The sequence below is a fragment of the Panicum hallii genome, chromosome 5 (genome assembly GCF_002211085.1).
Source record: "Panicum hallii strain FIL2 chromosome 5, PHallii_v3.1, whole genome shotgun sequence".
Lineage (NCBI taxonomy): Eukaryota > Viridiplantae > Streptophyta > Magnoliopsida > Poales > Poaceae > Panicum > Panicum hallii.
This window is the reverse complement of record NC_038046.1, coordinates 56,132,995-56,160,809: the sequence shown is the minus strand read 5'-3', so window position 1 is coordinate 56,160,809 and position 27,815 is coordinate 56,132,995. Positions and strand designations below refer to the sequence as shown.

At 48.6% G+C, this 27,815-nt stretch overlaps 5 protein-coding genes, 2 long non-coding RNA genes, 1 other non-coding gene and 2 pseudogenes across 8 annotated transcripts; 3 read left to right on the top strand and 7 right to left on the bottom strand.

Annotated features, from left to right (window-relative positions):
* The first annotated feature begins 337 nt into the window (after nt 1–337).
* On the top strand, nt 338–7,396 carry LOC112892840 (annotated as a pseudogene).
* Nucleotides 7,397–8,136: 740 nt separating this feature from the next.
* On the bottom strand, nt 8,137–10,552 carry LOC112891482. The gene is made up of 3 exons (XM_025958364.1): nt 10,067–10,552; nt 9,782–9,890; nt 8,137–8,915 (listed from the first exon to the last, which is right to left on the bottom strand). Exons 1-3 carry the CDS (start codon nt 10,237–10,239, stop codon nt 8,517–8,519), a joined length of 681 nt encoding a protein of 226 aa, XP_025814149.1. The 5' UTR covers nt 10,240–10,552; the 3' UTR covers nt 8,137–8,516.
* Nucleotides 10,553–16,302: 5,750 nt separating this feature from the next.
* Nucleotides 16,303–18,227, top strand: LOC112893265 (uncharacterized protein At2g34160-like). The gene is made up of 5 exons (XM_025960497.1): nt 16,303–16,588; nt 16,692–16,740; nt 17,557–17,619; nt 17,713–17,777; nt 17,920–18,227. Exons 1-5 carry the CDS (start codon nt 16,415–16,417, stop codon nt 18,016–18,018), a joined length of 450 nt encoding a protein of 149 aa, XP_025816282.1. The 5' UTR covers nt 16,303–16,414; the 3' UTR covers nt 18,019–18,227.
* Nucleotides 18,228–18,593: 366 nt separating this feature from the next.
* LOC112893264 (DCC family protein At1g52590, chloroplastic-like) lies at nt 18,594–20,081 on the top strand. Its single transcript, XM_025960495.1, is given in 6 exon segments — nt 18,594–18,867; nt 18,870–18,939; nt 19,025–19,082; nt 19,219–19,326; nt 19,421–19,513; nt 19,636–20,081. Coding segments are annotated over 6 exon segments (582 nt in total). The 5' UTR covers nt 18,594–18,705; the 3' UTR covers nt 19,727–20,081.
* On the bottom strand, nt 19,699–21,913 carry LOC112892839 (polygalacturonase ADPG2-like). The gene is made up of 8 exons (XM_025959949.1): nt 21,785–21,913; nt 21,572–21,730; nt 21,343–21,447; nt 21,236–21,256; nt 21,038–21,134; nt 20,733–20,790; nt 20,253–20,367; nt 19,699–20,156 (listed from the first exon to the last, which is right to left on the bottom strand). Exons 1-8 carry the CDS (start codon nt 21,911–21,913, stop codon nt 19,920–19,922), a joined length of 921 nt encoding a protein of 306 aa, XP_025815734.1. The 3' UTR covers nt 19,699–19,919.
* Nucleotides 21,225–21,480, bottom strand: LOC112893267. The gene is made up of 2 exons (XR_003228762.1): nt 21,343–21,480; nt 21,225–21,256 (listed from the first exon to the last, which is right to left on the bottom strand). It is a non-coding gene; the product is annotated as an uncharacterized LOC112893267 (long non-coding RNA).
* On the bottom strand, nt 21,635–22,423 carry LOC112893266. Its single transcript, XR_003228761.1, has 3 exons — nt 22,017–22,423; nt 21,785–21,916; nt 21,635–21,702 (listed from the first exon to the last, which is right to left on the bottom strand). It is a non-coding gene; the product is annotated as an uncharacterized LOC112893266 (long non-coding RNA).
* Nucleotides 22,424–22,587: 164 nt separating this feature from the next.
* Nucleotides 22,588–23,523, bottom strand: LOC112893263 (annotated as a pseudogene).
* A 424-nt stretch (nt 23,524–23,947) lies between these two features.
* Nucleotides 23,948–24,019, bottom strand: TRNAP-AGG. The gene has a single exon. It is a non-coding gene; the product is annotated as a tRNA-Pro (tRNA).
* A 151-nt stretch (nt 24,020–24,170) lies between these two features.
* On the bottom strand, nt 24,171–25,854 carry LOC112893262 (peroxidase 25-like). The gene is given in 5 exon segments (XM_025960494.1): nt 24,171–24,756; nt 24,759–24,896; nt 25,027–25,189; nt 25,306–25,485; nt 25,580–25,854. Coding segments are annotated over 5 exon segments (969 nt in total). The 5' UTR covers nt 25,787–25,854; the 3' UTR covers nt 24,171–24,475.
* Between the last annotated feature and the right edge of the window lie 1,961 nt (nt 25,855–27,815).

Genomic DNA, 27,815 nt, shown 5'->3' with positions numbered 1-27,815 from the left:
ACAATATTCACATGATTAAGCAAACTGCAGGAGAGTATTTTTGTAGCAAGTTAGGTTTTTGTAAAACTTATATATATCCAAGTTTAAATCCTGACTTAGCATGTATGTTCGTATCTATGGCTAATGATTATTTTAGTGTAACTTATTTATGATAGATTGGTAGCAAGATGTTTATGAATTATGATGGCTCCATCAAATCTTAAAATCTCGAAACTTAGTATTTCAAACACATTCATAGTAGGATGATCATGTTTGTATTCGCTAAGGGGTGAGTGCGAGGCTTAGGGAAAAAAATTAAGCGCTCCGGCGGGTTCACTGAAAGTGTAACTCGGTGCAAATGTCCGGCTGCCTGTTTGTGCCTCCGCTGGCTACAGGCCCGTTGCACACGGCGACGCCCAACAGTCTGTGGGACGGCGACGGCGACGGCTCGCCTGCCTTCCACCCATCGACGGCTCACACCCACCCCCACCTCCCATCCGAGGGCGCAGAACGCGACGGAAGTCACCGCGCCAGCCCCCGCGACGCGGCAGAAGGCGACGCGTGTGGGGGACGGCACGACAGCGACCGCAGCACTAGCAGCACGTCGGCTACACTCTCACCACCAGCTAATGCGCACTCGCACCGCCACCGGGATGCGTGCTGCGTAAGGAGCGGGCAGGAGAGAGGGGGAGGCGGGGCTTCGGCGGCGGTGCGGCGAGGCATCGGCGCCCCTCGGCGATGGCGGCGAACAGGGGATGGTGGCCGGCTCCCGCGACGGTGTCGTCACGATCCGGCACGACGGCGACGGCCCCACGGTGCGTCCCCCCCCCCCCCCCCCCCCCCCCGCGGCGTCGTTCCGTCTCGTTTCGATTGGCGCCGGGCGCCGGTCCATCTGCGGGGTGTCCGTGCGCCGCCGTGCGGATTGCGTCGGCTCCGCGTCGGATTGGCTGGCTGCGCGGTCGTTGCTCGGGATGCCTAGGTTTTTGCCGGGCTCGCGTGGGGGATTTCGTTGCGGCGTGCTGGTCGATTAGCAAGTCGATTCGTTACAGTGTTCGCCTCGCCGCCAGCGCGCGATGGCGTCGTCGAGAAATGCAGAGGGGATTGAGCTGAAATGGACTGTCAGATGGTGGTGAAATTTGAGGGTTTAGCGCGTTGCCGACTCGCTTTTTATTGGGGGTTTATTATTTGAACCTCGTAGGACAGTTCGAATCCTCCAATTTGGTGACATTAAGCTATTGAGCTGCTGCTGCGTCGAGCCTAGGTCTTCACTAGTGTATCCTTCCTCTCACAACTCCATCGATTCTATCTACTTCCGGCTATGAATGGGGCAAGCCATTGCGTCGTGTGGGGATACATGATTTTTTTTAAATAATACTTCTGATTGGGTTTGTTGTTGTCACAATCTCACTTACGTCAGCATTGGTGCTGCAGGCTAAGCAATTGAAAAATGCAAACGAACAGATATGTCAAATCTGCGGTGACACTGTGGGGTTCTCAGCTACGGGCGACGTCTTTGTTGCCTGCAACGAATGTGCCTTTCCAGTTTGTCGGCCATGCTATGAATATGAGCGTAAGGAGGGGAATCAGTGCTGTCCCCAGTGCAAGACCAGATACAAGAGGCACAAAGGTCTGTTCCTACTGGACTTACTGATTTGCTTGACAAGTTCAAACTGCCGGATAAATCTTTCTACTTGATCTCGCAAACATCTTCATATAAAAAAATGAATTTTGTATTTGTGTACACAATCATCCTTTGGTCGTAAAATATCTGTCTTGAAATTTAGGGAGCTCTCGAGTTCCTGGAGATGAGGAGGAGGATGGAGTTGATGATTTGGATAATGAATTCAACTACGCGCAAGGCAATGGCAAAGGTCCTCAGTGGCAGCTGCAGGGACAAGGGGAAGATGTTGATCTCTCTTCGTCTTCTCGGCATGAACCACATCATAGGATTCCGTGCCTGACAAGTGGGCAGCAGGTATAACACATATAGGGCTACTATACAGTGGCAGGCAGATTCTTGCAGAGTTTTGGTCCTGTAACTTTAGCAATTAATTCCTACTATCATAGATTGTTCTTCTGCATTAGCCTTCTAGCTTGAAGCTTGAATGGAGCTAACTGAGTCGCTGTCTCACTTGTACGCTGGCACTCCAGTGTTGTTAGTTACTTCCTCATTTTAGGTGATTAAGTGTTCTAAAAGTGCATTCTAGCTATTTGTGAGGCCATATATAGGAAATTGGTGGCTGGGTGCCCCTACTGGATAACAATAGTTGGGCTGGCCAAATACTGGCTACCAGTTTTGAGATGTACAACTCCTTTCAGAAAGTCAGAGACTATGCAACTTATAGTTCATTTTCCCCGACATAATTCCAATAGGTTATATATTCATTTTGTTGAACTTGAATGCTACCATAAGAATATTTTGCTTTGTTGTGCACTAAACTTTGAAACTTATGTTCAGATATCTGGAGATATCCCTGATGCTTCTCCTGACCGCCATTCTATTCGCAGCCCAACACCAAGCTATGTTGATCCAAGCATTCCAGGTATGCTATCGTGCTATATATAGTTGCACTGATGACCAGTTCTGAATACTTAATAGAATGTGTTCGTTTGTTTTCATGATATCAGTACCTGTAAGGATTGTGGACCCCTCGAAGGACTTGAATTCTTATGGTGTTGGAAGTGTTGACTGGAAAGAAAGAGTCGAGAGCTGGAGAGTTAAACAGGAGAAAAATATGATACAGGTGACTCATAAATATGCAGCAGAAGGGAAGGGGGATATTGAAGGAACTGGCTCAAATGGTGAAGATCTGCAAATGTATGATCCTTAGGACTTAACTTATGTCTCTCTGCCTTCTATTCTGTAAATTAGTATGTTATCCTCTGCATAGAAAGCATTCACGTTGCGCCTGCCGCCTGGGATCTTATACTCTTATTTACAATTTAAGTCGTGCATCTGACTTCAGCAAGCCTGAGAAGTTTTTGGCCACAATATCAGAAGATCTGCTCTTTTTAGTAATAAATCCTCCATTAGTTTTAATTTAGGGCCTATTTTTGGTAGTTTTTCTGTGTATTAGTAATTAGTCACGCATATTTAGCTTCTCTGTCAGAGCTGATGAGAATGTCAATGTATTGTTACGACTATTTTTTTTCAAGAATTGTACTGCAAATCTGTGTGTTAATAACTAGTTTGTCTGTTTCAGCTAATTTTGCTGAGTTACTTACATCAATTTCTTTTCTGCAGGGCTGACGATGCACGTCTACCCCTAAGTCGCATAGTGCCCATATCTCCTAATGAGCTTAACCTTTATCGAATAGTGATCGTTCTCCGGCTTATCATCCTCTGCTTCTTCTTCCAGTATCGTATAACTCATCCAGTATGGGATGCTTATGGATTGTGGCTTGTATCTGTTATTTGTGAAGTTTGGTTTGCCTTGTCTTGGCTTCTAGATCAGTTTCCAAAGTGGTATCCTATCAACCGTGAAACTTACCTGGATAGACTTGCATTGAGGCAAGTTGCACTTCTCGATATTTTCCTACAGGATATTGGCAATGCATCACATGTTATATTTAGGTATCATTATGTTTCGCACTGAGATTTCTGATTCAAATTTGCAGATATGACAGAGAGGGTGAGCCATCGCAGTTGGCTCCAATTGATGTCTTTGTCAGTACAGTGGACCCACTTAAGGAACCTCCTCTAATTACTGCCAACACTGTCCTGTCCATTCTTGCTGTGGATTACCCTGTTGACAAAGTATCATGCTATGTGTCTGATGATGGTTCAGCTATGTTGACTTTTGAAGCACTGTCAGAAACTGCAGAGTTTGCAAGGAAATGGGTTCCTTTTTGCAAGAAACACAACATTGAACCCAGGGCTCCAGAGTTTTACTTTGCTCAAAAGATAGATTACCTGAAGGACAAGGTACAACCTTCTTTTGTGAAAGAAAGGCGGGCTATGAAGGTAAGATAAGGTAGCACATAGTCAGATTACTTACTCCACAGAGCTTTTGTTGTGAGACTTGATCCCTGGAGCTTTGTTTTCCCCGACAGAGGGAGTATGAAGAGTTCAAGGTACGGATCAACGCCCTTGTAGCAAAAGCTCAGAAAATACCTGAAGAGGGATGGACCATGGCTGATGGCACTCCTTGGCCTGGAAATAACCCAAGAGACCATCCAGGAATGATCCAGGTATATCGTTTTAATAACTTCTAAAATGGACATTCTGTCAGAAGTTTAGTTTGTTAAAAGATCTTATCCTTCTGTATTCAACTCTTGCTCTTTATTTTTTTGTCTTAGGTATTCTTGGGGCACAGTGGTGGGCTTGACACTGATGGAAATGAGTTGCCACGGCTCGTTTATGTTTCTCGTGAAAAGAGGCCAGGCTTCCAACATCACAAGAAGGCTGGTGCCATGATGCTTTGGTATATGTTCACATGATTATTCAGCTTTACAAATGTCAATTTGTTTTGTCTGTCTCTTTATGATCAAACTCTTTACTGATGAACAGATTCGTGTATCAGCTGTCTTGACAAATGGTGCTTATCTTCTTAATGTGGATTGTGATCACTACTTCAATAGCAGCAAAGCTCTTAGAGAAGCTATGTGCTTCATGATGGATCCAGCACTAGGAAGGAAAACTTGCTATGTCCAGTTTCCTCAAGATTTGATGGTATAGACTTGCATGATCGATATGCGAACCGAAACATTGTCTTCTTTGATGTAAGTATTGGTGGTTCCTTTATTGACCAAATTTGCAAGTATTTCATGTTTCTTACGTAGTTTTCCTTGTGCAGATTAATATGAAGGGTTTAGATGGCATTCAAGGGCCAGTTTATGTGGGAACAGGATGCTGTTTCAATAGGCAGGCCTTGTATGGATATGATCCTGTATTGACAGAAGCTGATTTGGAGCCTAACATTATCATTAAAAGTTGCTGTGGTGGCAGAAAGAAGAAGGACAAGAGCTATATTGATTCCAAAAACCGTGCTATGAAGAGAACCGAATCTTCTGCTCCTATCTTCAACATGGAAGATATAGAAGAGGGCTTTGAAGGTCTGCAGTTGCTGCTATACATTTTATCTTGATCAATGAAATGCAACTCTAATTGATACTAAAGTTCTTGTCATGCTAAGGTATGTTAGCTTGCACTATGTGAATTGTGAACTCCCACCAGGTTATGAGGATGAAAGATCACTGCTTATGTCCCAGAAAAGCTTGGAGAAACGCTTTGGCCAGTCCCCAATTTTTATTGCGTCCACCTTTATGACTCAAGGTGGCATACCACCTTCAACAAATCCAGCTTCCCTGCTAAAGGAAGCTATCCATGTGATCAGTTGCGGATATGAGGACAAGACAGAATGGGGAAAAGAGGTCAGTGATGAAGGCAGAGTTCCTTTATTGCCCTTCAGATAGTAGTTTATTTTTTTTCCAGTTATTTATTACATACACTAGAGTTCACCTGTCAACAAAAGTTCTATGACTGAATGATTTTATTTTTTCACCTTTGAACTTGTATTCTTTCAGATTGGATGGATATATGGCTCTGTTACTGAGGATATTTTAACTGGGTTCAAGATGCATGCAAGAGGTTGGATATCCATCTACTGCATGCCACTTCGACCTTGCTTCAAGGGTTCTGCTCCAATTAACCTTTCTGATCGTCTCAATCAAGTTTTACGTTGGGCTCTTGGTTCAGTTGAAATTCTGCTCAGCAGACACTGTCCTATCTGGTATGGTTACAATGGAAGGCTAAAGCTTCTGGAGAGATTGGCGTACATCAACACCATTGTTTATCCAATTACATCCATCCCACTAATAGCCTATTGCGTCCTTCCTGCTATCTGTTTACTTACCAACAAATTTATTATTCCTGAGGTAAGTTCGCCAGAATCCTTGGCCTTTATCCACTGTCTTTGAATGCCTTGCAGCTATGTTCTCTTGTGCTCATGAAGTTAATGGTTCTAGACTTCCGGTCATACATTACTTGTAGTGAAGGTATCATGGTACTAAAACAAACAAGCACATAATAAATTAATCTTCTTGGTTATGTTTGTTTGTGAGTGTTTCTTTCTGTCCTTTGAAAATAAGCTAGTTATCTTATTGAGGGATGCATAATGTTTTCCCCTATTTACTTTTGTTTACAGTTTTTCTTTCACGGTTGAGGACTCCTGGGAAGAGTTTGGAGGCCATCATGTGTTTGGGCTAATTAGCTCGCATTTTGTTGTGTTAATCTGAGGATCATTTTCAAAATAAATAATAATCAATAGATATCAGTTCACAGTAACATAACAAGGCAATTTTTTCTATTTCCTAATTTTCTGGTCTAGGCCTCTAGGTAGCATTCACTGTATTGGTAATCAGTGAAACTTCTTCCACTAAGTTTGTTCTCCGACAAGCCTTTCCTAGTATGTTACATCCCTTTCTCCTGTACTTTGCAGATTAGCAATTATGCTGGAATGTTCTTCATTCTGCTTTTTGCCTCCATCTTTGCTACCGGTATTCTGGAGCTTCGATGGAGTGGTGTCGGTATTGAGGACTGGTGGAGAAATGAGCAGTTTTGGGTCATTGGTGGCACCTCTGCACATCTCTTTGCTGTATTCCAAGGTCTACTGAAAGTGTTGGCAGGGATTGACACAAACTTTACCGTTACATCAAAGGCAACTGACGATGAGGGTGATTTTTCTGAGCTATATGTGTTCAAGTGGACAAGCCTTCTAATCCCCCCAACCACCGTGCTCGTGATCAACCTGGTGGGCATAGTGGCAGGAGTGTCATACGCTATCAACAGTGGCTACCAATCCTGGGGTCCGCTTTTTGGGAAGCTTTTCTTCTCAATCTGGGTGATCCTCCATCTCTACCCTTTCCTGAAGGGTCTCATGGGGAAACAGAACCGCACACCGACTATCGTCATCGTCTGGTCCATCCTCCTCGCTTCCATCTTCTCGCTGCTGTGGGTGAAGATCGATCCTTTCATTTCGCCTACCCAGAAAGCTCTTTCCCGGGGGCAATGCGGCGTAAACTGCTGATCTGATCTGAACTGCTCGCTGGATTGTAACATGGCACAGCCTCAATCAAAGTCTACCCCACTTCGTGTAAATACCTGAGGAGGTTAGGCAAGATTTTGTCAGTAGATGGAGAAGAAGATGCGTCGTCTAAGTTATGCCTAGCTTCTTCGGTGACTCTACTGCGGTTGTGTGGTGGGCATCGTAAAAACTGTAAACTTATGTCGTGTTACTTGTTTGTTGCTAAGTAGTGGTACCAACAATTGCCTGGCGAGAACTCCGTTGCTACGCTCTCCTTGCGGGCTCCCGTGATGTTATCTGTGTAGGTACTTTGTCTGCTAAATTGTCCAGTTGAGAACTCTGTAACTTCCTAGAGTGCATCTCAATAGTGCTATGTGCATCCTGTTTGCTGATGTGCTACCAGATTCCTACAGGTTGTTTGTTGCTTCTTCATGCTGTGCCCTGATCGGAAACAGAGATATGAACTCTAGCAATCTGCTGGACTGTATGCAAGTGCAATGCAGAATTCATCGTTATTGTCCTAATGTGACGCTGCATTTACGTGCTACCTTTTTAGACGGCTGCAAGACCGAGGCTTGGTGCTCGCAGCAGAATACTAGTATATTATTGGGCAGATGCAACCAAATCATGGGGGGCGTACTTGTGCATGACAGTGATCTGAACCGGAGGGAAAACTCTCAGTAGAGGACATGCGCGCAAGTGTTGTGCAGCGCATATCATACGAGAGCGAGCTCAGTAGTCAGTAGAGAGAGCTGACCTTTCTAATTAGTTTGGCATGTCATGCGCACCAAGCGCGACACGCGTATCGGGTGAGCGCGATTCCGGCAACATAGGGTCCTAGTCGTACGGCGCCTTCAGTTTCAGACAACGCCTTCGCGAACCCTCCACTGTTCGATCGGTCCCGTCCGTCCCTCGCTCCCTTGCTTGTCCCTGATCCAACCACGGCTCTCACCCATGTCACCTGACAGTGACCTGAGCACCTGCCTACTAGATAGAGTACCTGAGCAGCAGTGAGCACGTGCTGTCGTGTAGCGTAGACCAAGAAGAGTAGTGTATTTCCATGTGCGATGTTTGCATATACATGTACATGTTGCATAAAGATCCAGCCAAAAACGGTCAAGAAGTGGCACGGTTGAGTATTACCGTATGGATGGATCATGGATATATCATATATAATAAATAAATAAATATATTACAACATGCATGGGTATAAACATGTGCAGTGTTACAAGGTGCATGCAGCAGCTAGCTAGCTGCAGCGGATCGATCTCCTCACTCCTCTGTGTGTGCAAGCGATGGCCACTAATAAGATCACAATCACTTAGCTGCAGCTGCAACAGTCCGTCAGAGGAGAGCGCACTCGACATCGAACAAAAAAATTAAATAAAAAACTTGACGGGTCGGATCGGACAAGCACACGGACGCCCGCCCGTACATACAGCTTTCTTCTTCATGGTCGACGAATTGAATCGATGGAAACAAGCTAGACAAGAAAATTTCTTCACTGGGTCTTCAAAATGCCGGTGTTCCGACGATGCCCGCCGCCTTTACCTCGCCGACGTAGCTGCCGGCCTTCGCCGGAACGCACTGCGCGGGCGGCACCGCGGCCGCGGCCGAGACCGGCGCCGGCACCGCCACGGGGACGGGAAGCGGCGGCGCTGGCCTGAGGGTCGCTGCAGCTGGCCTCTTGCAGGCCGGCGCCGGGGGCGGCAGGCCGAGGATGGCGCTGCCCTCGACGGGGACGAGGGGCACGATGGGGAGGTTGTCGCAGGTGCAGACCTCGACCATGAAGCCGTCGGGGTCGTGGAAGAAGAGCTGGTCCACGAAGATGCCGCCCTCCTCCACGCGCCGCTGCACGTAGCGGACGCCCAGCTCCTTGAGCCGCCGCTGCACCGCCTCCATGCTCTCGCACTGCACCCATCCACGTCAATTGCCGATCAGAATTAGATTTCGCTCAAGCAAATTATTATGCACGTACGTATCTGCAAACTGTATTCAAATTTGGTTATCATTTTTCTTGTAAAAAAAAAGAAGTTTTCAAGTTGATGCATGCTGTTCCACTACTGCTTTTACTGTTGTACAATCAGACAACGCACGTAGTGACCCAGACAGCTAGCGCATCAGTCCCTATCAAAACAGCTGAGCGTGAAGCTAGGGTTCTTTGTCGACTTGCGCAAGCTATGGGACAAGCAAGCACAATCGATCAATGCAAGTGCATATTTAGAGCTACAGAATTAAGAAATGCTCCAATGATGCCCCGGTCCTGTATGTAATCGCCTGTCACTGGAAGCTATTATAATTAGGGGTTCAGCTAGCTATCATGCATGCATGTTGAGCTTACGGTAGTGACTATGCTTACTTAAATTTGAGGAGGAGTAAACCACATGCACGTGCTCAGATCCTGCCAACCACAATGATCCAGAGAGCATAAGGAATTCTAGTATAGGCATTTCTTTATCAGTTATTCCCCGATGTCAACTCTGATGACACCGAGGCCGGCGTATATCTGTTCATTTCTTTTCTCCAAGTTGTCATTATCAGTGGCTATGAAACGTTTACTATCCTGCAGCAAGATCGGCAGGTCGATCCGGAGAAATCAGAAAACGTATCTTTATTTGCATATATATAAGTGCACGCTGGTGAGGCGTGCATATATAATAGCACGCAGTATTGCCACAGCAAAGGATATGGATCTCTGGTACGATTCTTTTTTATTTTATTCTGAAAATTCTAAGTTAGTTATGATGCTTAGTGCGGCGGCATATGCACAAGCGTACCTGGAAGGAGATGTGGTTGTCCTTGGGGTCGATCTGCGTCTTCTTCGGGGGCATGCTCTCGGGGTCCTCCGCCTGCAGAAGATGGATGCCGATGCCGTAGTTGAACAGCCTGCAGTTCGTACACATCGACCAATTGTTAGCTCGACATCAGGAATTCAGGAGCGAAGCTAGCCACCATGCATCGGAGTGCTGCAGTGCAGAGCTCGCAATGGCAATGGCGGATGCGTGCAGGCTTGCAGCAAGTAGAAGAGATCGATCAAAGGTTAGTTGATGGCCGGGACGCACCATGCGCCGTCGAAGTCGAAGGATCCCGGGCGGCGGATGGGGATGAACCCGAGGACGTTCCGGTAGAAGTGCACGGAGCTCTCGAGCGACCGGCACACGACCGAGATGTGGTTCAGCGCCGCCAGCGGGAGGCCGCCGCCCTGCACCGGCTCGACGCGCTTCGTGTTCACCATCTTCTTCTTCCGACGAGAGCTCACGCACGTTCGTCCGCAAACCACACGAGAACGGACTCTCTCGCGCGCCGCCTCTTCCCGCGCACCGGTGTTTTTTATATGTATCGATGATCGCCGCACAGTACTCTGCGCTGCAGGCGGGAGCGTGGGCGGATGCCGGAGATCGAAGTCGTAAGGCTGTCAGCTGCGGCCTTGCTCGACGGAGATAGAAATCGCCGGCGAGGTACTGACTACTGAGACGAGGCCTGGGGACGCCGGATCGAGATGGAATGGAATGGTGTGTCAGCTAGGGAGGGAATGGAGGATGCAGCTAGCTCTGGGTGGTGTTCTGCTCCGGGGTCGCCGCTCATATATAGAAGAGGTGGCGTCGGCCGCGGCCGGGGGGCACCGACAGGGACAGCTCAATCGAGGTAAGCGAGCCTGCACACTGCCGCGGCCCAGCGTCAACGAGTTTCTGCGTGGGCCCATGGCGCCCGGCCCCTTCTCACCCGCTTCGTCGCGCGGCGCACGCAGTACCGCACCGCACGTTTCCCTCGAGGTCGACGGCGACGTCGCCGAGAGGAAGACGACGCCGCGTACTACGCGTCGATTGATGAGATGGTCTCAGATTCCGGCAGCGGCGCCACGCGTACGTGCGGCCTCAGCACGAGACCTCAGCCGGTGGCCACCAACCACGGAGCGCTCGCCGCCGGCCGGCCGGCCGGCCGGCGCCTCGCCCGAGGCACCTGAGCGGGGGAACGCCGAACGCGAAGCGGCCGGCGGGCGATATGTGTGCCAGGCCGTGTGTATGTGCAGCTAACGTCGCCCGTACGTGCGCCCGGCACCTTTTGGGTGCTTAATCCATCCCCTAAATTAAACATGTCGCGCCGCGCGGGTCACCAGGTTCCTGATGAGCTCACTCACTCTCTGGTTACTTCAGATGGCAGGTTAGTCAGCTGCGACGTTTCAAGGTGGAGCACATGCATGCACTGGGTAGTAGCTGCAAGTAGTAGCTGCAAGTAGTAGTACTCTAGTATAATTTAATCCGATCTTATCTTCCGACGTTTCCGCATCTGAAGCAAGCCTGATCTTTTTTTTCTTTTTCTTTTTTTGCGAGGACTGAAGCAAGCCTGATCTGGCTAGCAATTCAGATGAAACGAGCTAGATCCGGCGGGAATAATAGTGGTGATAGGATCGATCTCTAGGTAGCTACTGGTATGCTTGGGCGCGAAAAATAAAGCAAAGCTGTTTCGTTTCGAAACTTGGCCGATCCATCGCATACATCCGTTAACATTCGGCGCTACCAAGCAAGAACAAAGCCACCAACAAGCGAATCCAGCGTTTGCTCAGCAGGTAAAATTTTTCATGATGGAATTCGAATCCTCGATTAAATACAAGTGCTTGCATTTTTTCTGGATTTATTTCAGAATTTAACCGGCACTATTATTTCAATAATAAACGACGTATCCGTCGACAACGAAGCATCTACGTCAATCTTGAAAATCAGCATTAGTAACCTGAGCGTCTCCAAAAGACTCTTTATATGTTTAGGAAGAGATTTTGCTTAAAAATTACCCTCCAACAGCCTCTTCAATTGGATATGTAAATATAAACCTTCTCTATTCTGGATTTCTCGCTAGCCAAAGATGGAAAGCGAGAATTGCGCTCTAGACTACGGATAAGATATGAAAAAACTGTTGGAGAGTTTAAAGATATAGAAAATATTTTTTACTCAAATAACTCATTGATCTAGAGAATAGACTAAATGCTGTTAGCTCCATCAAGCCGGGAATTAACGCTTGCGATACAACCAAACCGATCGATCGAGACTATCGTCTAGCCGTGCCTAGCAATTAAAGTGGTCCGGCTTAAACGCACTTGACACTCCAAAGCGCCGTCAGTGTACGTACGCACTCGACCCTTTCTTCACTCGTCAACAAAAACGCGTTCATCTCATGTGCATGCAGGCGCTCATGGACCGTGTGAGCCTCGACGACAAGTGCCAAAACCATGTCGCCATCCGTGGCCCCGCCGGTCACGGTCGCCGTGCCGGTCGGTCGGTTCCAAGGATCGGTGGAGCTGGAGCTAGCTCGCCGCCTGACCGAGCAGATAAGGGCGCGCCCGTCCCAGATCCACGTCAGTCTCAGCTCGATCTCGCCTCGTGTCATGCTAATCCGGCAATAATCCTCGTCGGCCACACCCTGGGGTCGTGGCCGTCCACAGAATAGGAGATATCTTGTTGCTGTGTACCAGGCTAGCTCGTGTCAGTGGATGCTGACTACTCTCGCGTTCAGGACACGGCCAAAAAAACGTACAAAGACCTTGACAGGTGCGCCAGGACCGGTCACGGCCACATGTATGTGGCACGTGGCGGTGATACCGTGTTTTGCGCGCGTGTTAATTAATTACGTACTCGTGAGATATTTTGATGTCGATAGTAACAGCGAAGCATCTGATCGATATTTCTCTTCCATCTCAATAGTGGTGGTTAGATTGTGACGTGTGGAGTGAAGCTAGAAAGGAAAAAAAAAACAACGTGTGTAGATATTCTAGGCACGGCAGCTATCTGAAATCGTGGGACCCACATTGAATAAAATAACCAGCCTGTAGATATCCTGAGCACCGCAGCTATTTCTAGCGGAGAGGTCTCCACGGTAAAAGAATCGTTCCTAATGAATTGGGCATCGGTGCTCCGCTCCAGCTTTTCTAAGCATCACTCGTAATAGGCATCGCATGCTGCAGTGGTGGGAGTGATGCTCCAAATCTCTCTCTCTCTCTCTCTCTCTCTCTCTCTCTCTCCCCTCTTTAGGCATCACTTTGGAGATATAAATATTGTAGAGGGTTTTAGGTTCCTTGTGGTAAAATTTATCCTCCGACTTAGCAAATGTACCTACATTCAAGGCTAATTACTGGCTAACAAAAGTAGCCTCCCCTGATTCACTTTCTGCGCCAAAATCACCTACACAAATAGAACCGCGTCCTACAAAGAACCACTTAGTACATGTAGCTGGCCCACCTAATGCTACTAGTTTTTCCACGATTATTGTACCACCTCCTCCTCCAATTAATGATCCAACAGTACGTGATACACGTTTCCATTACTGTAAAACTACCACACACACACACACACACCACACGCACATGTTACGCGTATATAACTAATAAGCACATGCATGCCGATGCAGGTCTTTCAAACTATCAATGCCTCCCTACACGAGGCTGGAACGAGGCAGCGAAGGGGATCGACCTCGATGCGATGGATCGGAGCGCGCGCACACACATCCACGTTGCTCTACTGAGAGTCGCACACATAGCGGGCCAGGACTTGATCACGTGTATCCGCGTCGACGTCGGAACGGAAACCATGTCAACGTCTCGATGGGCCAGCCAACGAGGCCGAGGCGGCGAGGCCCAACCGTCCTCATTTTTATTTGCAACGTGCGAGAGAGAGAGGGAGGGAGAGAGAGAGACGGATGATGATAGGTGTGCGAGGCATAATAATGTCCTGCAGTGGGACTCGGATCCATCTTGATCATGACGCCAACAAGACCTATGTTAAAGAGAGCACATGTTTATCTATCTACACCAACTTGAATCTCCAGAGCATCACTGTATTTCAACAGTACTTATAGGTTATTTTAAATAAATCTAGATATATAATTTTTTACTGAGATATCTAAGTTGGCCCATCTCATGTATCCGTTATCCAATAAGTAAAGCGCAGGGCTAGCCAGCTAGTAGGGATCGGATTTGGGGTTCGAATAAGGCCCTGTTTAGTTCCCGTAGAAAATTTTTTTAAAGAAATTTTGCTAATTTGATGTACTAAATGAAGTCTATTTATAAAATTTTTTGCACAGATGGGTTGTAAATCGCGAGACGAATCTAATGATGCTAATTAATCCATGATTAAGCAATATTTAGCGGATGGTTACTGTAGCATCACTATTGCAAAATATGGATTACGTAGGCTCATTAGATTCGTCTCACGATTTACAGCCCATCTATGCAAAAAGTTTTGTAAATAGACTTCATTTAGTACTTCAAATTAGCAAGATTCCTTTAAAAATTTTGCGTTTACGGCATTTTTGCGTCTACAGCCTGGGAACTAAACATGCCCTAAACATATGCGCACGCAAGCTCGGGCCTATCTTTGAACAGCATATATAGGAATATATAAGTTGAACACGTACGTACAAGTGGTCATGTTCTTGGCTGCATGACTTACACTTACCAAGATTGCGGCATTCGTTCTCTGTTCCTTGCCAACTTGACGTTCATGAAATAAACTAAGTTGAAACAAGTTAGCATTATTCTATACTAGCTAGGGAGTTTAAAGCAAGCTGTGTGCTAATAGCTCCACAGGCTGCAAACTCGGATGCGTTTGACAACGCTAAATCCAGGAACGAAACTAATCACACCAATTTTGACGGTGGGCATCTTGCACAAGGTTCTCGTCGATCGCCCCAGAGATTAGCCACCATCCGACCACCACCTTTTTTTTTTGAAAAAAAAAACTTTGTTCTTATTGTTTGGATGCATGCCGAAATATAAATACTAGGTGCCACACACGTACACTGATTCACGAGCATCGATTCAGCTCATCCCTTTAAATTCAGAGCCCGAGGACGTAGAGCGAAGTGGAGTACTCGAGACTTGCATCGTCATGCATCATATCTGACCCCTGTTCCCGACGTGTAATAAGTCGATATGATGGCTAACAGATCAGACAAGCACATCACGAATAAGTGGATGAGCCATCGTCTTGGTTTATCCCCGGCTGCTCTGTTAATTAGCAGTATAGTAGGGCCCTAGAAACAAATTAACAAGATCAAGTTTGTGCTCTGAATGATGTTGGAGGTTTGACGGTTCCCCCGAGCTATCATTATGCATAAAAATAAAACAAGTACCGGGAGTAATCATGGGAGAAGTTGGCAGACAGCAACTACTCAGTCTGGACTGGACGCATGATCTCTGCACGTGCGTCTGTGTATGCAATGGTTTCACTCGGATTGGATCCAAGTACTCCCTCCCTTTCAAATAATAGATTGTTTTGGATCTTTTAGATATATAGTTATTTAGACCTATCGTTTATCTAAGTGCATAGAAAATACTATGTATTTAATAAAGTCAAAGTGCATAGTGGTTTGGTGTGGAGTTTCTATGTACATGATCAATAGAACCCGGCTGGATCCGGGCTGGGATAGTGGCGCCCGGCAAATATGTCTGTGCTACGGCTGAAGATTAATTGATATATTATTATTTGTTACTTGTTTTAGAAACAGTAGATAGAAATATAGATAGAGATAGAGATAGAGACAGAGATGTATATGTTATATATATAATTATATATTTATATACACGCTGTTACAAGCGTGTAGCACTCGAGGTGGGCAGTCAGGGAGGAGCTATAATTATCAACACAGACCTCGCATGCTGCACTGATGCGCGTCCAGCTACATACACTACACCGGCACCTGAAAATGCAATTAGCTAATTGCTAGTCGTCGTTAACGTTCACATAATCTCATGATGGGCAGGCAGCAGAGCGCGGGCAGCCACCGTACCCGATCCGTTTGACACACAGCGCCACGTCCTCTGCACGCGCCCCCTTGCTGTCCAGCCCTGTCCTTTGGAGCCGGCCCCAGCTCCACGCCTCCACCGGCCAGCCATGCCGCGCCGCCGGATGATGAGCTACACCGCGGCGGCGCCGCCACGGGACCTACCATTAGCACTAGCAGTATCTGGCTGAGAGTTTGAAGCCACTTGTCGTTTTCCCCTACACGTGCAGTGCACACCGTGGATCATCATCGGAGAGTGCCGCGGCCCTCGCCGGCCCGGCGGGGCCGGCGAGTGGAGGAATCTCTCTCTTTGCCAGCGCCGCGCGCGTGGGCCGCAAAATCCAGTTGGGTCGACACGCGGAAACCCATGGGCCCAAACGTGACGCTGCTGCTTCTTGCCGGTGCTGCTGGGCCCAGCAGAGAAAAGAAGGACGGCGCGACGCGCGAGGTCGCTGGGCCGGCCCACGCCGCTTCCGCTCTCTGTGGATTTACCCGTTCCTTCCCCAACCAACCCGCCGCAACGCCGAGAAGACACGAGACGAGAGAGAGGGGAAGAGGTGCTCCACCGCAGGAAGGAAACCCAATCCACCCATCGATCCGGTTGCGGCGGCGGCGCGGCGTGGTAACTACTAGCGACTATGGTGGTGGAGGAGATCACCGAGGGCGTGAAGAACATCAGCGTCGCCGGGGACGCGGCGGCGTCAGGCGGCGCCGCCGGCGGAGAGGGGCAGAAGAGGGGCGGCAGCAGCAGCAACCGCATCCAGGTGTCCAACACCAAGAAGCCCCTCTTCTTCTACGTCAACCTCGCCAAGGTACGTCGCCGGCGTCCTTGCCCTAGGCGCCTCCTTCCGTGATCTTCCTTCCCCCCGATTCGTGAGTCCTGACTGCTTTGGTTGGTTGGTTGGGTCTTTACAGAGGTATATGCAGCAGCACGGCGATGTTGAGCTCTCCGCGCTCGGAATGGGTGAGCCTCTATGTCAATCCTTCTGATTTTTGATTTATTGATGGAGTAATTTCGGCATGGTTGCTCGTTGTTCATGTCACGATGCTAGGTTTAGGTTTTTTTTCACCTTGAGATGAACGCTTCTTCCACGCGAATTTGGTCTATTGCTGACATAATATGATGCGCAAGATGCAAGAATCCGCTGTGTAGTTGGTGTCTTCTGAATGTTAGATCTGTATTGATTATTGCTAAACCCTAACGTCTCTTATATGGCATTTGGTGTTTCTAGTCGGCACTTATCTTGTATTACTAATAGATAATATGCCACACACAGCTTGAATCCAGTGCTGCGACTTAAACCTGATTTATCGGCCAAGTGATATATGCTCTTGGTGTTTACATTACTTGCATCTTATGGTGTAATCACATAGAGAGCCACACATTTTATACTATCTAATAGACATTTCCACTCGGGGTTTGGCAAATAACTACTTAGGGGATTTCGGAATTTGTTTGTAAGGATTTGATTTTAAATCACACTCATCCAAATTGGTCAATAGAGATGCAGAAAAAGAAAACATAATTATCCATCACAAAACCCTAGTGGTGTTTCTCTGATACATTTGCTTGCACTTTACATGGAGTTGTTTACTACTTGTGTGCTTAGATAATTTCTGGTTGCCCCGTAGTCTATCAGTTCATTTTGCTAGTGGTATTTTGATGTTTTTGTTGTTGCTATATGATGTAAACCTAATCCATTGCCATTTATTACATGATTTATTTGCATCAGTGTACTGTTTCAGGCAAAGCTAACCAAGTTGATTGTTCTGTTTCCAGCCATTGCGACAGTTGTGACTGTGGCGGAGATTCTGAAAAACAACGGGTTTGCTGTTGAAAAGAGTATGAACTTTATCTCCAACCTGCCTGTGTGGACATTCACATGATTCATTGTTCTGCGCTCTGAATTTTCCCTCTGTGTTTTGTTGTCCATAGAGATTAGAACATCTACTGTAGAAATAAACGATGAATCGAGAGGGCGCCCATTCCAAAAGGCCAAGGTCAGAAAAATTTATGATATATCCTTGCTCCATTGCTAGTGTGAACTATTTGTTACATTTGCCAATTTGTTCATTCCATCTTTAACTGTATATGATTCTTACTGTTCTGAAAATTGAACTGACATTGACCTTATTCCCTCAGATTGAGATAGTGTTGGGAAAGAGCGAGAAATTTGACGAGCTGATGGCCGCTGCTGCGGAAGAGAGGGGAGAAGTGGAAGACGGTGAAGAGCAGGCTTAATAAAGAGCTCTAGCGACAAGCATCTGTTGTTGTGCTCTGTTAGTGTTTAATACCGCGTGCATTAGAGATGGCACGCTTTCTTGTTTGACTGCATTCCCATGGGAGTGCCAGCGAGCTCATCGACTGATGTATGATGATTTCCTCACATTTTGGACAGCCAGTTTATTTCTTTGGCTTTGTTTGTGTTGCTAGTTGAATGTTCTTGAAAAGGTCTGCTCTCTTATAAAAAAAAGTCTGGTGATGCTCTGCTATCAGAAGCCTGGTGCGGATGCAAATTTTCATCTTAATCTGAAGTCTTAAGCTATATAGCACATTAGCTTTCCTTGACCAAACGTACGCAAAGAATGCAAATACGACAAGATATGCATGTCTCTGTAACAGTTGGTTTAAGCTCTCTTGCTGTGCCAGATGAAATAATCCCAGTTTAAAATGCAAAAATCTCACATGATGTAGTTCAACCCTGTCACATTGTAAGAAGGCTTTGGTTCACTCTTTTCTCTCTTTTACCCCTCCTAAACAATTTATGAGCTGCTTGGAGCCTTGGACGCGCCACGTCGAAGCATGTGCACCAAGCTCTTGTGGCGGACACCAGTACACCACTCGTCTCTCAGCTGTCTCCACAGAGGCACAGAGTCTGGTAAATGAAATCTTTCGCAAGCTCAGCGCTTCGCAGCCGAGCCGACGACGATGGCAACCGCCGCTCAGTGCTCCTCCTGGCACTACACGTCGCCCACCCTGCCGCTCCACCGACGGCACGGCCTCCTGCGGCAGCCGCCGCCACAAGCCGCGCGAAGAGGGCGGTGGCCGAGGTTGCAGGTGGCGGCGGCGGCCGGCGGGGCTCGGCGGAGGACTCCATCAAGGCGGCCACGGACGCCGAGTTCTTCCAGACCTCCGACACCAGGCCCATCATGCTCTTCGACGGTACGCACCGAAGACCTTGCTCCCTTCCCCTCCAATGATCCCCCTCTCGGCCTTGAAAATCTCCAATCTGCGTCACTGTGTGCAGGCGTGTGCAACCTCTGCAACGGGGGCGTCCGGTTCGTGCGGGAGCACGACCCCAACAGGTACAGCCTGCCTGCTCCATTCCCTCACCTGGTGTGACACTGGTCACTCGATCAGCAATTGCATTCAGCAACTGCAGTTGAGTTGCTGATACGTTCAGCACTTCTGCTGATGGATTTTTGCAATTCAAACGGACAGGAGCATCAGGTACGTGCCGCTGCAGAGCGAGTCGGGGAGGAAGCTCCTGCAGAGTTCAGGGAGATCCCCCGACGACATCTCCAGCGTGGTTCTCGTCGAGAAGGAGAGGTGGCCAACCATAAGCTTTCTTCAAGAATTGTGGATTAGTACTGCTTGGTTTTTTATGTATGAAGTGGTAATCTTATTGCTAGGGGTTTTGCAGGTCCTACATCAAGTCTGAAGCAGTGCTGAGGATAATGGAGTACCTCAACCTGCCCTTCCCGCAGCTCGCCATCTTCCTCAAGTTTGTCCCTCTGTAAGCTCCCTCCTCTCCCTGCTCAGCTTAATTTGTTGTACACCTGATTTTTGTTTAAAAAGCTTAATCAATTTCTGAATATGGATGAAATTCATTCATACTGATTCCATTGCGATAATTAGGTTCCTGAGGGACTTTGCATACGACAATGTTGCAAACAACAGGTACACAGTGTTTGGCCGATCTGAAACGGAAGCATGTGAGATATTGTGAATTGCTGCTCCCAAGACCTTGATACCTAGTTACCTACTTTATATGATTAGATACCAATAATCTGCATACATGATGTAGCATGAACCATCGGAGGGATCATATCGTAGCCTAGTACTACCTGTGTACAAAGACCTCAGCTGAGCAAAAATTTAGCTCCATGCTCCTTGTAAGTGGTAGCACCGAAGAGTATTAGCTACAAAAAATCTGAAAATTGTATTCTTGGTACCACCATGCCTCCAGTGCTTCCATGGGCATTCAAAATAGTGGCATTTGCTGGGGAAGTATGGTTCACCCAAGAGAGGTTAATGTTGCTGAGATAGATGCCTTGGCAATGGACACTCTGGCTGCACAGTAATCTGATGGCTTCTTGCTCGGAGGATGTCCCTTGGATGTCGATAAATCTTGCGTCGCTTATTGCCACACCACCATGCTACAAACACAGGTAAGTACAGATCCATTTCAACCTTTGTTTTAGAGGACGAATCTACTGAGCGATAAGCATGATAATATGTTTAGCATGCCTCACCTTTATAGGACAATTTCCCTGTGGACAGTAGAACTGGTCGATGACAATGGGATACTGAACTTCAGTCATGTTGAGGCTCTGAAAAAGGAATCCTTTTGGCGTAACCCTTCCCACCCTGCATTCATAACTTCATACATTAGAGAGCATGACTCTGCTGTGGCATTGGTTTGCAGAGAGCATATATACAGAGTGTATGCAATGCAAGCTCATTACAAGCTCATTTCAACCTCAGTCTTCATGCCCTAAAAAAAAATGAACTCAGTCTTCATTACCTGCCAGGATTTTGATCCTCACTCCAGTCATAGTCCCAATGAAGCTGCAATTAGATACTGTGATTTGTTCCACCATTGCCGTCTCAGATCTTCCAAGGCTTCCCACGCTACATAAGATCAGAAGTTTACAAAATTACACATTACTAGAAAAAGAACTAGATCAATACAAGTGTATGCATTCTTACTGATGCCATGGCCAGGCCCACACCTGCTTTGAGTGACGGTAATATTTTTGGTGTATGATAGGACTGAAACGCAGTCATCTCCTGCATTTGCCCAATGTCAGCATTCATACACATTTGAGGCTACCATTCACTCATTAGTGACCATTCATTTACATATACTTCATTGCACTGTCCTACTTATACACTTATACTTCATTTACGTATAAGTGCTTTTACCTGTTTGGATTGAGGTGTTGGAGATGTAGGTGTTGTTAGACAATGCCACAGTTATGCCGTCTGTGTTGGGGCTATCCGCTGGCGCTGTTACGGAGACACTGTCCACATTCACCTGGCTGCACTGGAACAAGGTCATGTGCTTGTCTGCACTGTCCTTCAGATGTATCCTTCTCACCGTTAGATTGTTGCACCCGTGCGAAACCCAGCAACTGATTTACATGAACACACCATGAGTTGCACAATTACATGCCTGTCTGACTAGTCTGAAACTAACTAACTGATTAATTGAAGGGTATATGTGTCTACTTACAATAGGCCGGGCGTGGCATTTCTGTCAAAGTGAGAAACACGTCAGGTTATTTTCAAGAAAATCAGATGAAGAAATGCAGCTGCCACGTGATGAAGCCTGAAGCCTACCTTCCGGTTGTAGCAATCCCACCAGATGGCGCCTTGGCCGTCGATCCCGCCATTCCCATCCAACGTCAAGTGGTCGACGCCGAGGAAGGTCAGGAGGTTGGCTGCCTCTTTGGTCCAAATGTGGTTTGGCGCCACAATGTTGCCACCAGCTGCAGGTTGCCAAGTTTAGATGCCGCGCTTCGTGTGTGCTAGTATCTTAGAGATGGGTTCGAAACGGCGAGGTCGTTACCTTTACGGTTATCGGTGACTTGCAGGGACCCTGAAACGAGACCTGGCTCAGCAAGAACGCCCTTCCCCGGGGACGGCCATGACCGGCTCGCCCGCGTCGCTGCAAGCCGCTTGCCATGTCCCCAGGAACGCCTTTTGAACAGTGACAAGAATCAGAAACCTGAGAAGCCATGCATACGAATGCAGCTAACTCATTGGGCTGCGCTGCTGTTACCTGCGCATCGTCCGTCTTGCCGTCCCCGGCCGCGTGGAAGTCGATGACGTTGTGGACGCGTTGCTGTCCTCCTGCTGACCGTATGGCCAGTGCGAACAGCAGCAGCAAGGCGCGTGTCATCGCAGCCATTTCCTAAGCGAGAGGAAATTTAGCAGTAAGAAACACGTTATCAGTAGATTAAACTGCATAAAAACTCGAGCTGATGAACGAACAACGGTAGACCGACACATACCGGAGCTGACCTGACGCCCCAACCTGCGTTGACCCAGTTCAAGGCGAGGTGAAGCTCTGGACGCAGTGCTCTTGGAGGGATGAGAGGAATGGTGTTCTTCGAGGGGCGAGAGGAATGGTGTGCTCCGCCTATATGCGCAGAAACTCAGAGAGCCTTCTATGGGCTGCATGATCTGATACTAAATCCTCTCCAATAATCCATATCTTTCCATACTAATATAGCAAGCAAGATCTGTGGCAGCAGGCCAGCAGCATCCGATCGCGGCTCTCCGTTCACGGTGATCATGCGGCCGGGGTTTACGGCTGCACACGCCGCTTGATTTGTGGCTCCGTTCCCTCAACCACCCGATGCCTTTCCTTAACGCTCTTCGTTCCACCCATGCTCCTTTCTGGAATGCAGCGCAGGCGGTTTTTACGAAAACGAGGGGAGGCCTGCTTTGGAGAGATGAGCGGATGGAGCTACTCCCATGGCCACGGTAACGTAGCCTCAATGCTTGCCAGGAAAAAAAAGGTGTCGCAAAATGTGACCGCCAGTAAAACGTGGCTGATCAGACGCTCTTATTACTCGAAAAAATACGACCAAGGTTTTTTCATGACGTAATTGCAGCGTATACACACGGATGTATGATGTATCCACTCGGTATAAAAAAAAAATTCTTGTAACAGTGAAGTGATTTCTCGCACGCTCCAGGAATCATGGCGTCAGAGGCTCACAGCCAGCCGCGTCGTGACGACGAGTGGTCCTCCTTGCTGCTGGCTTCCGCCGTGCGCAGCCAAGCCCCATCCGGCGCTCACTGTGACGCCCGGGCCGCGGGCGGCGCAGGCAGCGGTCGAGGCCGTACCAGACGCCGTTGGGGAGCGGGTCGCCGAAGTGGAAGGTGGAGGGCGTGGCGGAGGCGGGCTCGTACACCCGGACCACTCGGGCGTCCACCCGACGCCGCCGGAGCGGCGGAGGTAGAGGTAGCAGACGCCGTAGCCGCAGGGCCCGGAGACCCGGAACGTGTCCCTGGCGCACCGCTCGAACCCGTAAGCCGGCGACACCCGCGCCGCGTACACCTCGTTCCGGTACGCGTCGCCGAACGCGAGGCTCACCGCATCCGGGGACGCGCGCGGGGACGAGCAGCTCGTCTTGATCTCCACAGTGTACGTGCACGCGCGCCGCGCGACGCCGCCGCCGACCTCTTCCAGCGGTTCTGTCGCCGTGGCGGCGGGGCGCGGGAGGGGCCGGGTCGACGACAGCTGCGACGCGGCGAGCTGCAGGCACGAGAGGACGGCGAGCGCGAGCAGCGCCCGGCGGCGGCGGAGCGGTGGTCCTGCGCGGGAGGCCATGGCTGCTGGATCGAGGCGGTGGGATTGGCGAGGCCGGACTGGACAAGTGGAGAGGGAGGTGGCTGGACTGGTGGGTTTTTTTGCTCTTGCTCGCCTGGGTTCCTTTTGTTTGTTTAATAGGCGGCAGGCCGGCAGCTCAAGGGGAGCTGCGTGGAGATGCCATGCCACCTGATCTGATGATGTTTTTCTTTTCCTTTTCTTATGTGGAAAAAAACATGTGATCTGATCTGCCAAAATTGAAAACTTATTGCTGGCCCACCCGTCTGTGTCAATGCCAACCAACTGCATTATTGAGCCTGGCAATGTCGATGCACAAGTGGCTCTCCATGGTCCAGGAGTTTCAGGTCGTCATGCATCAGTGCCAGTACGCCAGTACGATGGGGTTTCCCCCGTGTCCACGAGACTCGCGTGGAAGAAATGGACATGGGGAAAACTGGCCATAGATAGATGGTCATGGATTGATGAGAAAGCAAAAGGAAACAAATAAATATCGGGAGAAAAAAACTGGGGAGATGGTTATGGATTAAGGGGAAAACAAAAGGAAATAAAGATGGTTATGGATTAAGGCAAGAACAAAAGGAAATAAAAAAGATGGAAAAAACAGGGGCATTCCGAGAATTGAACTCGGGACCTCTCGCACCCTAAGCGAGAATCATACCACTAGACCAAATGCCCTTTGCTGTTTTGATCCAAGGATATTTGATATTTATCTATTGACTACAAACTGCATCGAGATCGCCACGCATTCTGTTCGACTGACATGAATCCATGCTGCTGCAGATGCATCTTCCGTTGCCAACTACATGCACAAACGTTCAAAAATCAGTCCGCTCGAATGCTCTAGTTCATGCAAGCGATTAGGCACAAGATGTTGGCCGAATTATGCAGGTTACCTTCAGATACAGAACAAGAAAGTGACAGGCAAGAAGCCACACACACACACACACATACACCACAGGTCGCCGCCAATACTAACAGAGAAGTAGAGAACCATTGATTGCATGCTAGCCATTTGCTTGTCACCAGCCGAGCACGACGTGCCAACACACGAAGCAGTTCCAGTTCACACCGGGACACGGTACAACTCTGCCGCCTGCCACGCGAAGCAAGCAGGGCGCCTCGCCTCGATCATCAGTTGATCCTGGAGCACCTCCTCCTGACCTCGCCCTGCCCGCCGGTCTTCACCGCGACGCTGCTCATCCGCACCATAGCCTTGGGGAACTCGTACGCGAACCGGAGCCCGAGCAGGCCCCGGACGTTGCCGGCGTACTTCTGCACGGCGCCCTGCGTCGCGGCGTCGCTCCACAGCCGCTGGTCCGACTCCAGCACGGCGTTCCCGTCCCGGACGTTCTTGAAGAAGCCCACGTCGAACGCGCCGGGGCTGTCCTTGTCCAGCGCCACCCGCCGCCCGGGTCGCCGCCGGGCGGGCACAGCGCGCGCAGCTGCGGCAGGAACGCCTGGCTGATGGTCGGGTCCGCGTTGCCCGTCGCCGTGAAGTTGAACAGGCGGTAGCTGAAGAACTGGCAGTCCGTCTGCCCGATGGTGTGGGCACCTGATTCAGAATAGATTCACACAGGGTGATCGATGGTGATGGGCGTCAGTTCTACAAGCATCGTCGTTCATTGCTGGATTTTAACATGTGTCTAGAGTCTCGTCATGAACAGAAGCAGGTTTATTATTACCAACTAATGTGACGAGATCATGGTCTGACAGGCCCTGGTCAGCAAACTTCTGTCTCTGAACAGACACAGGATCAGCAGGAGAAGGCAAGGCCTTAGCACCGGAAGCTAGTGAAATTCTGCCGTCTCTTCTCCCCAGTGGCACTGACCAGCTTGGCCCACCGGTCTTTACATTTGACCCCCAAAATGGCAGAAGAACATTCAATCGTCAGGCTATCAGTAAAATGTAAAAAACAAATTACCTTAAAATAGAAGACTTGTCTAGGTATAATATGCGGTCACCAGATCAACAGCATCACGTGCGGCGAGAGCCAGTATATCAGCGCAGGACACCACCCCTGGGCACACGGCCTCCAGCTGGGATTTAGCGTCATCTATCACCTCGAACCCCCTCAGACCAAAATTTTGCGGCGCACTCCTCTCAGAGGACGCTCCAGAAATCAAGACTGACGCATCACACCCCTGCAAAAGTAATCACAAGGGACAACTGTCAGACAGAAAGAATCCCCAAAATCGGAAGCAGTAGTAGCCTGAGCAACTGTCAGATAGAGCTAACCTGAACGAAGCAGTCGTGGAAATGGAGTCTGAGCAAGGCAGGGGCGGTGGTGGCATCCTTGTCGTAGTACTGTTCGACAGTCGACCTCACGATATCCTCGGCGTCAGGACAGTAGGAGTCGTAGAATCCGATCTGCAGCCCTTGGCTATGAACAGAGGACCCTCTCAGCAGCAGCAGAGCAGTGAACGAGAAGAGAAGAGCCGCCATTTCTGATGTTGCCGTGGTCAGCTCTGAATCTCTGATCAGTGCGAGTTATCGGGGACAGTTCTAACTGTGGCAGTCCTTTGCGATCTGATCTGATAGTTCGTTATATAGTGTCACTGAGCTTGTGCTACTCTCTGTCATCCAATTGCTATAGCCATTTCGTGATCGTAGTGGAGTAGCTAGTGGATCATGCACTACTCAAAGATGTGGTTTACAGGTAGTATGCAGAGTTGCAGACCTGCATATTTTATGCCCCCCTCTTATCGTCGAATCGTGCAAGAACTAATTAACTGCATTGTCATCTTGGCAGGAGCGCAAGTTCATTCGCTGAACCATGTGTGAGTCTAAATTTTCAATTTAAATTCTTCTGAGAAGGATAGCAGCTGAAATTCATCGCTGAATTTCCATTTTAGACTTAAACACGTATACAGCCCGGCAAAGAGGCCTGCTGATGCTGCTGGGACTGAAAAAGAAAAGGCCTGCTAGTACAACCCGTGAAGAACATGGGAACTATAGCTGGTGGAAAGGTTTCTCACCAGTGGGCTTGGCATGCGTGGGCTTCCACCACCAATCCACCATTGTCGCATTTCGGCTGATAACAAATCCACAACGATGTTTTAGCACGTGGTTCTTGCAATCGCGGACAAACTATACATAATTTTTGCTGGGTGTGCTTTGGCACCATTTTTAACAACATTATTATGAATCCTAATTAAAAGAAAATTAGATAATTAGTAGGGGAATATTTTTTATCAATCTAAAAAGTAAATCAGATCATAGATTTGCACTCAACTAGTATTGAACACACAGTATTAGCCATTTGGGCACAACGTTTATGTAAACCACCCAGCCGCAAAAATGTAATCAGATGGTGTGACAAGCACGCTGTAAAACCTTTGGCTAGTGTAACATAGTCCCCTCCAGCCGTTTGCCCTAAAAACAAGCCAAGTTCTGTTTGTATGCCATCTCCAGTTCGACTTTGGTATGAATTTGGTCCGCCTAGTATCTCAATTGGAGTCGAAAATTTCATGAAAGGTAGCAGTGATGTGGACACATTTTTAATTTTAACTTAAAATTGAGTTTATGTTAAACCGTTCTTCCTGCCGTATCAAGTGAACAGAGCAGTATAGTCTTACTGACAAGTGAACTCATTTTTTTCTTGCGTTTTCCGCTTTGGCGCCACAGATTAACCCAGAAACCCTGAAAAATGAGTTCACTCTTGCCGTGTCCTGTTAATGGACTGGCAACAATACTGAGTATACGCGTTTCGCAAAAAAAAAAAGATAGACAAAGCAATTGATCATGATATGAATTAAATCATGAGGGGCAAGGTCCTTGTCAGTCCCCTATGGTTCCATCACTAGACCTACAGTAGCAATCAAGCAATGAACTCGCACGTACAGTGATGGAATACGTTTCCACAACCTAGCTCAGCCATGTGGACGGGCTAATGAAGTATCAGCATGAACCGTGGCGAAAGCGACCGCAGGTGAGGTGGCCTGGGCGGCCCGGCCGGGAACGTCGCCTGACCTGACGCGGATGCATGATTGGAGCCGTGGCGCGGGAGAGAACTCGGCGGGGGTGAGGTCGCGAGGCGCGTCGCCGACGGTTGATCGAGGCCGGCACGTGGTGGACGGCCGGCCCGAGCCGAGGGGCGATCGGCGACTGTCTCCGTCAGCGGCGTGTCGGCACGGCCCCGTGCCGAGGAATCCGCCGCCCAGGATGCCCACCGTTCTCGCGTTCTCGAAGCCGGGAACGAGGCGCCGGATTCAATCCCCCTACAGCGACCGAGGAAGTCAAAAGCTAGCGCAGGTGGCGTGCTCGGGCGGCGCCGCCCGTCGGGGTCGCGAAACGGGAGGAGGCTGCGAGCTCCGAGGCTCTCGCTCGCATCTCAACCCGGACGGACCGGCAGAAAGAGTGCGTGCTGCTACGGTTTCGGAAACAAAAAAAAAGAGAGAAAGTTTTCCAGGACAGTTACAAGCAAGTTAGAAAAGTTGGCTTGAACTATGAAAAAAAAAAAGTTGGCTTGAAC

Bases quoted from the DNA above. Each gene is read 5' to 3' on its own strand.
- LOC112891482 (XM_025958364.1), bottom strand. From the start codon at position 10,239: ATGGTGAACACGAAGCGCGTCGAGCCGGTGCAGGGCGGCGGCCTCCCG. The intron at 9,891-10,066 runs GTGCGTCCCGGC...TACGAACTGCAG, and splicing joins TTCGACTTCGACGGCGCATG to GCTGTTCAACTACGGCATCG. The intron at 8,916-9,781 runs GTACGCTTGTGC...GGATGGGTGCAG, and splicing joins ACAACCACATCTCCTTCCAG to TGCGAGAGCATGGAGGCGGT.
- LOC112893265 (XM_025960497.1), top strand. From the start codon at position 16,415: ATGGTGGTGGAGGAGATCACCGAGGGCGTGAAGAACATCAGCGTCGCC. The intron at 17,620-17,712 runs GTATGAACTTTA...TGTTGTCCATAG, and splicing joins CGGGTTTGCTGTTGAAAAGA to AGATTAGAACATCTACTGTA. The intron at 17,778-17,919 runs GTCAGAAAAATT...TTATTCCCTCAG, and splicing joins GCCCATTCCAAAAGGCCAAG to ATTGAGATAGTGTTGGGAAA.
- LOC112892839 (XM_025959949.1), bottom strand. From the start codon at position 21,913: ATGGCTGCGATGACACGCGCCTTGCTGCTGCTGTTCGCACTGGCCATA. The intron at 21,257-21,342 runs GTAGGCTTCAGG...TCACTTTGACAG, and splicing joins GGGATTGCTACAACCGGAAG to AAATGCCACGCCCGGCCTAT. The intron at 20,368-20,732 runs GTGTGGGCCTGG...TTATGAATGCAG, and splicing joins ATTACCGTCACTCAAAGCAG to GGTGGGAAGGGTTACGCCAA.